The sequence below is a fragment of the Aureococcus anophagefferens genome (genome assembly GCF_000186865.1).
Source record: "Aureococcus anophagefferens unplaced genomic scaffold AURANscaffold_10, whole genome shotgun sequence".
Taxonomy (NCBI): domain Eukaryota; class Pelagophyceae; order Pelagomonadales; family Pelagomonadaceae; genus Aureococcus; species Aureococcus anophagefferens.
In genome coordinates, this window is record NW_008705570.1 from 340,194 (window position 1) to 352,472 (window position 12,279).

Genomic DNA, 12,279 nt, shown 5'->3' on the forward strand with positions numbered 1-12,279 from the left:
TACCGTCGCGCCGCGGAGCTCGGCGACGTGGAAGCGATGGTAGCTCTTGCGGAATTGCATAAGACTGGAAGTGGCGTCAAGCTGGACAATAAGAAGGCGATGAAACTGTGTCGCATGGCCGCAGATCGGGGCGACGCGGTCGCACAAAACAATGTAGCGTTTTTACTTGATTCTGAGACGAAATTTGAAGAGGCGTTCCGGTACTTCGCGCTCGCGGCGGATCAAGGCTATACCGCTGGAGAGCTCAACCTAGGCTTTTGTTACAGGGGCGGAGAAGGCACGGAAGTCGACCTCGGCAAAGCCAGATACTGGTTTGAGCGCGCCGCTGCCAAGGGCGACGAGACAGCTATAAACGCCCTCGCGGACCTCGACGCGCGAAATATAGCCTAAGTATTTACGCCGCGTCGTCGCCCGAGCCCGGGATGCTGCGCTTGCGCGCGGGCGAGTCGCGCTCGCCTTGGCGTCGTCGTGGCCCGCGAACATGAATTAAGAAATGTTAACGCTCGTGAGAAGGACACGGATCGGAGGGCGGACGACGTGGGGTCGAGGCTCGAGGCGGCCTGAACAGACCCGGAAAGGAAAGGAAAGGAAGCTTGCCGTCGCGCTCGGGACCGGAGGACGGGCGACGTAGGGTCGACGTCGGGGCGGTCCGAGCAGACTCGGGAAAGAAGCGGAGCGGCGTTGGACAACAAGGACGAGAGACCTCGGGGCGGAACGCCGCCGCGCGGGGAGGACGCTCACGCGGGGTGCACGAGCGCGTCGCGCGGCGAGCCGCGGGGCCGCGGCGCGCGCGCGCGGGCGACGCCGAGGTCGCCTGGGCGCATGAGGAGGAACTCGAGGAGGTAGAGCGCGATGTCCCTCGGGAGGAGCGAGAGCACGGAGCCGGTGTCGGCGCGGCCGATCTCGACGAGCCGCAGGCGCGCGTAGAGCCGGGGCCAGCGGTCGTCGAAGATGCCGAGGCCGCGGAGCGCGCGGCGCTCGCGCTTGCCCCGGAGGAAGGTCTCGAGGGCCGCCGTGCCCCGCAGCGACGCCTTGGACGCGGAGTACTCGAGGTGCGCCTCGTGGAGCCGCGCCTCCGCCGCGAGGCGCCGGGCGTCGTCGCGCGCGCGCGCGCCCGCCGCGGACGCGCGGAGTTCGGCCTTGGCCTCGCGGAAGCGCTGCCGCGCGTTCATGGCCACGAGCACGGCGGACCGCGCGTCCTCGTAGGCCCGCGCGTCGACCGTCGCCGCCTTGACGATAAAGGACGTCGCCGACGTGTACTGGAGCCGCCCCGCGGCCTCGAGCTCGTCGCGGTCGCGCGGGCCGGGCGCCCAGCCGGGCCACCGCGGTCGGGCGCCGTCGTCGCCCGCGGGCTCCTTGACGCAGATGAGCCAGAGCCGCTCGAAGGGCAGGGGCACCTGGGACGCGAGCGCGAGCACGTCCGACGGCTCCGGCCGGAGGCTCGACGTGTAGACGCACCACCGCGACAGCGTGCCGTCCGCGCCGACGTCGAGCTGGCCGCCCGCGACGCGGCGCGCGCGCGACATCGCGTCGAGCGCCGCCGCGCCCGCCTGCCCCTCGCCCAGGGCGTCGGGCGGGGGCAGGCCCACGAGGTGGTGCCAGCACTCGCCGCAGCCGAAGATGGAGCCCGCGGCGAGCGGCGTCGCGGCGCGGACGACGGCGGCCGCGCGCTCCGTCTCTCCGGGCGCGCGCGCGAAGACGTGCGTCGTCGTCGGCAGGCGCGCGCCGCCGGAGGCCATCTGGGTCACGTAGGGCGCCTCGAGGCGCGGGATGTGCTCGACGCCGGGCAGGGGCCGGTAGACGGACCCCTCGAGCGCGCCGGACGCGGCGACGTAGCGGAGGAGGAAGACGTCCGCGGCGCCGCGCGCGATGACCCAGGGGTAGGCCCGGGGCTCGTCGCGCGCGTCCCGCGGCGTGCCGCGGGACCGCGCGCTCTCGATCTCGAGGCGGTCCATGGCGTCGCCGATGTTCTCGATCGCGGGGCGCGGCGGCAGGAGCAGCGCCTCGAGGTGCGTCCGCGACCGCCGCGCGGGCCGGTCGTCGCCGCCGCGCGGCGTCCGCGGCGACTCGGCGTAGTAGCCCCGGGGCGTCCGGGGGCTCGCGTCGCCGTCGAAGGACACGCGCGGCGACCGCCGCGGCGACGGCGCGCCGCCGTCGAAGGACACGCGCGGCGACCGGCGCCGCGCGCCGCGCGCCGCGGCGTCGCTCAGCGCCACGGCCTCGCGGAGCTGGGCGTCGCTGAGCACGTTGCCGACGAGGGCGACGCGCGCGGCGCCGCCCGCGCCGCCGAAGCGGAGCGCGTGGACGACGACGGACGCGAACTCGCCGCCGCCGGGCCGCCGGAGCCAGAGCGTGAAGGGCCGCGGCGCGCGCGCGGCCTCGACGACGCGCCGGATCTCGCGCCGCGCGTGGCCCAGGTCGCCCGCGGACCGGAACTCGAGGTCGTCGAGCGCCGCGCCGCGCCGCACGGCCGCGGCGGACCGCGCGCCGCGCGACGCGAACGCGACGCGGCCCGCGCCGTCGAGGCCCAGCGCGAAGAGCGGCAGCGCCTCGAGGTCGCGCACGGGCAGCCCCAGGTAGCCCTGGAGCAGGGTTTCGCTCGCCTGGGCGTCGCCCGCGAACTCGCCGACGTCGACCTCGATGCCCGCCTCGTCCGCGTCCGCGGCGTCGGCGCCGGCGCCGGCGCCGTAGTCGACGAAGGTCGGCATGGCCGCGCGGCCCGTCGCCGCACCGAGGAGCCAGCGCGGCACGGCGCCCGCGTCGGGCCCGCCGAGGTCCACGGCCCGCAGCGGGTTCCGCGGGCTCCGCGCGCGGCCCCGGCGCTCCGCGGCCTCGAACTGGAGGCGGCACTCCTCGAAGATGCGCCCCAGCGCCGCCACGAGGCGCGCGGCGAGCACGCGGTCGTCGCCCCGGTCGAAGACGCCCGCGAGGGGCGGCAGCAGGTGCTTCGTCGTCACGCGGGGCCCCACGCCGGGCGACGCCGGGTCCTCGTGGCACCGAAACCGCACGTTCCGCGGCCCGGGCCGCCAGCCCGCGCCGCCGCGGCCGTACTTGGGGCTGAGCGCGGCGCAGAGCTCGAGGCGGCTCCAGGCCCGCGCGAGGTAGCTGTGGAGCGTGCCCGGCAGCGCCCCCGGCGGCTCCGCGCCGTGACCGTAGAGGCGGCTCCAGGCCGCCGGCGACCGCACGAGGGGCACGAAGCGCGAGCACAAATTCGCGTAGCAGCAGAGCGACGCCAGGGCCCGCCGCCGCTTCGCGCCCGGCTCCTGGGGCACGCACAGGTAGTCGAGCCAGATCCAGACCTCCGCGTGGCCCACGCCGACGTGGCGGTCGAGCGACTGGAGCCAGCGGAGCTTCGTATTGGCGTGGTTGTCCGGGTGGTCCGCGCCCTCCCACTCGTGGCTCACGAAGAAGGACGCGGCGCTGTGGGGGCTCCGCGACGTCGCCGTGAGCTCCTCGAGGAGGCCGAGGCGCTTCGCGCGGCCGTGGCTCACGAGGCGCCCGAGCGTCCGGAGCCGCGACAGCGACACGACGTAGCAGGGGTAGTGGGCGACGAGGGGGCTGATGCGCAGCTCCGCGGACCCGAAGAGCCGCGGCTCGACGCGCTCGTAGAGGCGGCCCGCGCCCGCCGCGACGGGGCTCGCGCAGACGCGGAGCGTCTTCGTCCGCAGCGCGCGCGCGGCCGCGCGCAGCCCCCCGCGCGGCGGCGCCGGCTCCGGCGCCGCGATCTCGAGGGCCTCGTAGGGCCGCCGCGCGAGCCAGGCCATGTCGCCGTCGACGTCCTTGGGCGGGGGCGTCGCGACGCGCGACGAGCCCGGCGGCGTCGGCTCGCCGCAGCTGCTCGGCGCCGTGGGCAGCCGCGCCGTCGAGCTCGGCGACGCCTCGAAGGAGCCCGCGGACCGCGGCGACGGGTCGTCGGCGAGCTCGACGATGCCCAGGCGCCCCTCGAGCGCCGCGAACGGCCGCGCGCGCGGCCGCCGCGGCGACGGCGCGCCGCGCGGCGACGACCCGCGCGACTCCGGCGCCGGCGCGCCGCCCCGGCGCTCCGCCAGGAGCCGGTCGATGATGTCGTTCTGCATCATGCGGTCGTAGTCGAGCTCGCACTCGCGGAAGGACGCCTCGAACGCGTCCGCCTCCACGCGCCGCTTCCGCTGCTCCTCGAGGTAGCGCGACAGCGACAGGCCCGCGAGCACGGCCAGGTTCGCCACGAGCGCCACGAAGCCGAGCAGGACCCGCGGCACGTCCAAGAACCGCGTCGAGCACAAAAACAAAATCAGGAAGGAGCACGCGACCTGCCACGCGCCCGCGACGCCGAGCGCGTTCGAGCCCGGGTCCGCGTACGGCGCGGCCATCTCCATGAGCAACAGAAACGCGAGCGCGATGGCCAGGCCCGCGAAGCAGCGCGTCGCGTCGGACCCCGCGAAGACGACGCCGCCCGTGAGCAGCACGCGGCGGCCCATGTCGACGCACTCCCAGTAGTACGTCGGCGGCCGGTAGGACGCCCAGAGGAACGCGGACGCGGCGAGGTCCGCGTCGTTGGACCGCGCGCGGCTCAGCGCGTCGGCCTCGAGGGCGTCCGCCGCGTAGGCCGTCGGGTCCAGCGCCCGGCGCCGCCGCCGGAGGTAGACGAAGATGGACAGGGGCACGCCCACGGGCCAGAGCGCGACGACGATGGCCGCGAAGAGGCGGAAGAGGCCGTAGCGCCGGCCGCGGCAGGACACGCCGTAGTCCGCCTCGAGGACCCGGATGCCCCCGTCGAAGTCGCGGCAGGGGAAGGTCCGGAACGCGGGCGTCGACACCGTGGGCAGCGTCGCGAACGTCACGAGGAGCACGAGCGACGCGAGGCGCCGCCGCTGGTCGCCGCCCAGGGGCAGCACGCGGCCCGCGAGCAACAGGAGCGCCAGCCCGAACGACGGCGCCACGGCCGCGAGGACCATGCGGTCCAGCGCGTCGAAGTCGAGCGTGCACGCGAACGACGTCATCGCGGCGACGTCGAGCTCGACGACGGACAGCACCGCGTTCGAGTACGCAAAGGGCGGCGGGTAGGCCGTGTTCGTCGCCCAGTCGCTCTGGCTCACGATCTGGTACGTCGCCCAGACGATCTTGAGCCACGACGTCGGCGCGGCCCAGTCGCCCGCGAAGCGCGGCGCGACGAGGCCCCTCACGCGCCTCCTCGCGGACTCGAGGCCCGTGGCCACGTAGGCGCGCCCCGCGAGGGCCGCGGCAACCACGAGAAAACCGACGAGGCACGCCGCCGCCGCCGTCGGCAGCGGGCCCGGGCACCGCGCGCAGTCGAGCGCGCCGACAGTCGTCCGCCAGGGCACGGCGTGGAAGCCGTCGCCGCACGCGTTGCAGAGGGGGCCGAGGTAGCCCTCGGCGCACGCGCCGCCGCCGACGCAGGACCGCCGCCGGAAGCAGGCCTCGACGCGGTCCGAGCGTTCGCCGCTGCGCCAGTAGCCCCGCGTGATCTCCAGCGTCCCGACCGTCGCGCCGACGGCGCAGCGCGCGCCCCGGGGGCAGTCGAGGCAGCCGCCGCCGGCCCAGTACTCGCCCGCCGTGCAGGGCTCGCAGTAGAGCGTGCCCCGGCGCGACGACTCCCGGTAGCCCTCGGGGCAGTCGCGCGACACGGCCAGTTGGAAGCTCGACGACTCCGTGATGTCGGATCCGAGCGCGGGCGCGGAGAAGACGAGGCGCGCGCGGCCGCCGCCCGGCCCCTGGACGGCGAGGCCCTCGAAGGCCGCGACGCCGCCGGCGGCGAGGTGGACGCGCTCGCTGAGGCGCCAGCCGTCGTCGTCGCCGCGGTCCGTCGCGTTGCCGCCGCGGCCGCTCTCGCGCGCCTCGGGGCTCCGCTCTCGGGGCTCCGCGTCGAGGCGCGCGAAGAGCGACGTCGTGCTGTCGGACGCGACGAGCTGGTCGAAGGCGTCGACGAGGGCGACGGAGAGCGTCGGCTCGAAGGGCACGCCGGACGCGGCGCCGATGCCGCGGCGCGCGACCGCGGGCGCCGGCCCCGCGGAGAGCTCGCCCCCGCTCGACGCCCGGGCCGTGCCCGGGCGGTCCCCGACCGTCGCGGCCCCCGCGTCGACGACGGCCGCGAGCGCGGCGGCGAGGGACGCGCGGCCCGCGGCGGCGTCCGCGGCGCCCGGCGCCCCCCCCGCCGCGGCCCGGAGCGCCTCGAGCTCGTCGGCCGTCGCGGCGACGAGTGCCACGGCCGGCGTCGCGACCTCGGGCCCGTAGGCGGCCTCGTTGCCCGCGTAGGCCGCGCGCGGCAGCGCGGCGGCGAGGTTGTAGGCGGACGCGGCCTCGCGGAAGTAGACCGCGCCGCCGCCGCCGCCCGGCGCAGCGTTGCGCTCGAAGGCCGTGCGCCGGCCGCCGCCGACGGCGACGTCGACGTGGAGCGCCGCGACGCCGTCGACGGCCCGCGGGCCCGCGAGCGCGCGGCGGCCCGCGTCGTCGCGGATCGTCACCGCGTAGGTGCCGCCGAACCAGCCGTCCCCGAAGTCGTCGACGGCGCGGAACGCGTAGCGCCCGGGCGGCAGGCACCGGTCGTAGGCGACGACGGCGCCCGCGCGCGGCGTGAGGCGCTCGACCTCGGCGCCGTCGCGCGACACGGCGACGTAGCGCGAGAAACCGCCGTAGGGATCCGCGAAGCACGCGCAGCCCCGGCACGCCGCGCGCGCGGTCGCGAGGCCGCCGTCGCTCTGGTACCAGTGGGCGTCGAAACGCACGGCGTGGCTCGCGGCGACGTCCTCGAGGAGCCGCGGGTTGCAGCCGTGGGGCCGCCCGTCGCACGTCGTCCCCGCGGCCGCGGCGCCAAGGACGTCGTCCGCGGGCGCGCACGTCGCGGCCGCGGCCGCGAAGTTGATGACGACCGTCGCGGCGGCGCAGGGCGCGTCGAAGGCCGGCGCGGCGCGGTCCGCGAGCGCGAGGCCGCCGCCGGACGCCGCCGCGTTCCCCGCGAAGGTCGTCGCGGCGAACGCGGCGCGCGCCGTCGCGCCGCCGCCGCGCATGGACGCGCCGCCGCCGACGGCCCCCGGCCCCGTCGCCTCGTTGGCCTCCACGCGGCACTCGTCGAGGTCGATGCGCGGCGTCTCCGCCACGAAGAGGCCGCCGCCCTCCTCGACGGCCGCGTTGCGCGCGAGCGTCGCGCGCTCGAGGCGCACGGCCTCGCACGTCGTGAAGGCCGCGCCGCCGCCGCGCCGCGCGGTGTTGTCGGCGACGCGCACGTCGGCGGCGAAGACCGTGGCGAGCGTCGTCGCGGAGACGCCGCCGCCCTCGTCGCCGGCGGCGTTGCCCGTCACGTCCGCCCGCGTGAGCTCGAGCGTCGCGAGCGCCTCGACGTGGACGCAGCCGCCGCGCGCGCCCGCGGCGTTGCCGCGGCACGTCACGGTGTCGAGGTACGCGCGGCCGCCGCGGCCGATGTGCAGCGCGCCGCCGTCGCCGTCCGTGGCCTCGTTGCGCTCGAAGATCCACGACGTGTCCGGCGCGCCGCGGCCGTCGGAGCGGCCGGGCGCGTGCGCCATACCGTCGTAGAACGCGTCGGGGTTCTCCTCGGTCCCGAAGTCCTTGGATCCCGACTCGTACTTCTGATCCATCTCGTCGCCCATCTGGGCGAAGAGGTCGCTCACGATCCAGCGGAGCGCGCCGTCGACGTCGACGAGCGCCGCGAGCGCCGCGAGCGCGCCGGCGACGCCCTCGCAGTCGAGCCCCGCGGTGGCGTTCGCCACGCGGGCGCAGTCCCAGTGTCGCAGCGCCTGGGCGAAGCCGAGCTCCTGCTCGTAGTCGTCGACGAGGTCGGTCCACGCCAAGGACAGCGAGATCTCCTCCGCGTGCGTCCCGGGCCGCAGCACGTCGACGTCCTCCAGGTCCTTGATGCGCGGGGCCCCCCGCCGCGTCTCCAGCTGGACGTAGGGCTTGCCCGCGCCCCAGCCCAGGCCGTGGCCGCCGAAGAAGCCGTAGAGGTAGTCGACGCTGATGTGCGCGTCGATGAGGATGGACATGCGCGCGAGCCTGTTCGTCTTCGCGGCGACGTACGCGCGGACGCCCCGGACGTCGACGAGGGGCTCCAGCGCGCGCGTCGCGTTGTAGACCGTCGCCCAGACGTCGTCGCCGGCCCAGATCTCCTCGCGGAAGTCGAGCCCGACGGTCACGAAGGCGTAGCTCTCGCGGCTCCCGAAGATCGCGCCGTCGACGCCCCGCACCGCGCCGCCGCCGCCGCTCCGCGCGACGTTGCCGACGACCACGGCGCCGATGGGCGAGAAGCTGCCCGACGCGCAGACCGCCGCGGCGTCCACGAGGAAGCCGCCGCCGAAGCCGCGCGGCGCCGCGTTGCCCTCGATGCGCGCGTTGCCGCCCACCTTCACGGGCGTCTGCGCGAAGCAGTAGAAGCCGCCGCCGTCGCCGTCGAGCGCCTGATTGTTCGCGATGAGCGTCGCGAAGAGGGTCACCGCGAGGCCGTGTTCGACGTAGAGCCCGCCGCCGTGCACGCCCGCGACGTTCCCGACGATCTCGCTCCCGATGGCGTCGAAGCCGTCCGAGGACTCGAGGGGCCCGAACTTCCCGGTCCGCGCGTACGCCCGCGTGGAGGCCCCGCGGCCCATGCCGTAGATGCCGCCGCCGCGGCCCGACGCGTAGCAGTCCGAGACCTTGGACCCGAGCATGACCTCCGCGCGCGTGAGGTCGCCGAGCCAGACGCCGCCGCCGTCGCCGCCGTCCGCGGCGCAGCCCTCGACGCGCGCGTGCTGGAGGCTCAGCTCGCCGATGACGGCGAGGCCGCCGCCGTCGGCGCCGGCGACGCAGCCCGCGACGAGGCCGGCGACGACGACGTAGGACGCGGGCCGCTCGCGCGCGCGCGCGCGGGCGCCGCCGCCCGCGCCGTCGCGCGCCGCGAACTCCTCGAGCCGGTTCAGCCCCGCGCCCAGGCCGCCCCCGCGCAGCCCCGCGGAGCAGCCCCGGATCTCCGCGCCGGGCGCGACGTAGACCAGCGAGTCCTCGTAGGCGTAGACGCCGCCCCCGTGGAGCTCCGCGCGGCAGTTGCGGATCGCCGCGCCCGGCCCGAGCCACGCGACGCCCGCGGCGACGTAGACGGCGCCGCCCGTCTCCTCCGCCGCGCAGTCCTCGAAGGTCGTGTCGACGGCGTAGAGGGCGCTCCTATAAACCTGCACGGCGCCGCCCGTGTGGCCCTGGCACCGCCGGAACGTCGCGCCGCGGAGCCTCACGACGCCGGCCATGTTCGCCTCGATCGCGCCCGCGCGCCCGCCCCACAAATCCTCGAACACCGCGGCCCCGTCGACCAAAATCGTCGACCGCGACAGGGTGAACACGCCGCCCGTCAGCGTGAGGCCGAAGCAGCGCCGGAGCGCGCTCGCGCCGAGGATCTCCACGCGCGACTCCGCCGCGGCCCAGTTGCCGCTCCACTCGGGCAGCGCGCCGACGGCGATGGCCCCGCCGCCGGCGGAGGCGCAGTCGACGACCGTGGCGTCGCGGAGCGTCACGTTCGAGCCCCGGTTGACGAAGATGGCGCTGCCCATGAAGGACGCGTAGCACCTCGCGATCGTAGCGTTCGCGACCACAATCTCCGCGGCGTTGGCCCCGATGACGCAGCCGCCGAGCGCGAGGTCCGGGAAGGTCGCGGCGCCGTCGCTGAGCTCGCCGCCGTCGACCTCCAACCGCGCGCCGGGGCCCACGGCGATCAGCCGGCTCCGGCCGCCGCCGCGGACCGCGCCGGCGCCGCGCATGCGGAGGACCACGGTCGCGAGCGTCCGCACGGCCAGCGACCCGCCGGCCAGCTCCACGTCCGCGCGCAGCGTCACGGCCCCGCAGTCGCCCTCGCCGACGCCCTCGAAGGCCGCGCGCAGCCCCGCCTCGTCGAAGACGTCGCCGAAGTCCGCGCGCGCGCCGCACGACCGCGCGGCCGCGGCCGCGGCGAGCGCGTCCTCGTCCGCCGCGCTCGGGCACGCGGCGCAGCCGCTGCAGTCGCAGACGAGCATCTCGTTGAGCCCCGCGAACTTGGAGACGGTGTGAGTCTTGTCGCCGTCGTCGTCGCGGCACGAGTAGCCCGCGAGCCCGACGACGTCCGGGCAACTCGCGCCGGGCCAGACGCAGTCCGCGCGGCAGGTCTCGCTCCAGGCCTCGGAGACGCCCACGGCGCCGACCGGGGCGTCGAGGTCGAGGCCCGCGAAGGTCGCGGGAACGTCGGCCCGCTGGGCCGCGACCCAGTCCGCGAAGCTCGTCGTCGGCGTCCGCGGCCCAGGACGCGTTGGGCGCGTCGCGCCAGCTACCGCCGGCGCGCACGAGCCGCCGCTCGGCCTCGCAGCCCAGGCACGCGAAGCAGGCGCAGCCGTGGTCCTCGGCGGCGACGGCGCAGGTCCGCGGCGTGTCGCAGCTCAGGCCGACGCAGACGTCGTCGCAGGCCGGTTTTGTTGTGGTGTTGTTGTTGTGAAATGTTGGGTCGTGTGATGTTGGGCCGCCGGCGACGGCGGCGACGGCGCCGAGGACCAGGAGCCCGACGCGTGCTGCCCCCCATGGGGCAGCCATGCGCGCCTCGCGGATCGGCAAGGTTTATTGAAGTTCTTTTGAGAGTAACGTGACTTTAACAATAACTACCGGTCCGCGCGACGGCCGATCGGTCATGGTTTCTTTTTAGCCACCGTTGGGGGCAGTTTGGGGGTGGACTTTCGCTCGGCCCGGACGTTAGAACCTCGGAAAACCAGCGCCCCAGCACGCGTCCAAGCCGCCGGGGGGGCGCGGGATGGGGGGGTTACTTCTAGGGGTCACTAAGGGCCCATGAACGCCCCCCACACCGCCGCCGGCCCGCGTGGGCTCATGGTGGGGCTAACCAGCATCACGGTTAATCACGGCCGGGTCGGATCGCGGGTCCTTCGGATCTCGGCAGGGGCTGTGCCTTGCGTCTCGGCCGCCCACCGCAAGCTCTGCCTTCGGGTGTCCGCCCGCGCCCACGATGCCGCGCCTCCCGAAGACGGCGACGTCTATGGAGGACGGCGAGCCGAGCCTGGGCCGCTTCGTCGTCGACGCCAACGCGGGGGGCGAGGGCATGGTCGTCGAGGTCAAGGTCGGCGGCTGGCGCGTGCTCCTGTCCGCCGACGGGTCGCGGTCGTCGAAGCGGAGCGCGGCCCTCGAGTACGTCGCGGACCGGGAGCCGCCGGAGGAGTTGGTGGGGCGGTGCGCCGCGCTCGGCGTCGCGTTCAGCCCCTACGTCGGCGAGCGGCGCGTCGTCGCGCGGACGCGCCGATCCGAGGACGGCGACGCCGCCGCGCCGCGCCCCCCCGCGGGCCGCGAGCACCGGGGCCGGTCGTCGGCCGGCGGCGCGAAGACACCGGCGCCGGCCGTCGGCGAGGTCCTCGGCGCGCTCGACGGCGACGTGTGGCGCCGCGGCGTCGTCGTCGGCGTCGAGAGGGCCATGGATGCGCTGGCGGACCACGTGCTCGTCGTCGACTACGAGGGCGGCGCCGACGTCGTCCGCGAGCCCTGGCCGCCCGCGGGCGAGCGGCGGCTCTACCGCGCCGCGAAGAGCGACCGCGTGCCCCGCGCGCTCGCGAAGCCGCCCAAGGCCCTCGTCGGCTTCGGCTACCGCGCGGCGGACGGGGCTTTGGCCCACGTCGTCGGCTTCCGCCTCCACGACGGCGACGCGCTCCTCGTCGAGCTCCGCGGCGCCGCGCGCCTCGTGCCGCTCGCCGACGTCCGCGCGGCGATGATCGCGGACGAGGAGTCGGTCTTCGGCCGCGTCGCCAAGGCCCAGCGCCGGGCCGCCGCGCCCAAGCTCCCCGCGCGCAAGTCCGACAGCCCGACGCCCAAGCGCAAGCGCGGCGCCGAGCCCGACGACGACTCGGACGCCGACGGCTCGGACGACGCCGCGGACGACGCCGCGCCCGCCGCCGCGCCGGGCCTCCCCATGCACGCGCTCCTCTTCTCCCCCGTCCAGTCCTAGGCCCGACACACCCGCCCCCTTTTGTAACCCCGTGTTGATCTTCACCATGACTTCGGAAGCTTCCAATTCTTGCAGTGATTGGTTCGACCACGATGGAGAGGTCGCCGGAGCAGTCCTCGTCGTAGAGCTCGACGAGCGTCTTCGACGCGGCATGGACGCCGCCGTCGCCGCCGCCGACGCGCTCCTGGCCGACGAGGCGTCGTAGAGCTCGAAGAGCGTCTTCGACGCGGCATGGACGCCGCCGTCGCCGCCGCCGACGCGCTCCTGGCCGACGAGGCGCCGCCGGAGTTGGGCGTCGACGGCCGGCGCTGGCCCGTGTGCCTGCTCATGCTCGCCAT

General features: G+C 75.9%; 2 protein-coding genes across 2 annotated transcripts; one reads left to right on the forward strand and one right to left on the reverse strand.

Annotated features, from left to right (window-relative positions):
• Nucleotides 1–737: 737 nt before the first annotated feature.
• On the reverse strand, nt 738–10,530 carry AURANDRAFT_64385 (hypothetical protein; the record flags this gene model as incomplete). Its single annotated transcript, XM_009039200.1, has 2 exons — nt 738–10,221; nt 10,250–10,530. 2 exons carry the CDS (start codon nt 10,528–10,530, stop codon nt 738–740), a joined length of 9,765 nt encoding a protein of 3,254 aa, XP_009037448.1.
• Nucleotides 10,531–10,954: 424 nt separating this feature from the next.
• AURANDRAFT_64386 (hypothetical protein) lies at nt 10,955–11,941 on the forward strand (the record flags this gene model as incomplete). Its single annotated transcript, XM_009038973.1, has 1 exon — nt 10,955–11,941. The coding sequence occupies one exon, from the start codon at nt 10,955–10,957 to the stop codon at nt 11,939–11,941; it is 987 nt and encodes a 328-aa protein (XP_009037221.1).
• Between the last annotated feature and the right edge of the window lie 338 nt (nt 11,942–12,279).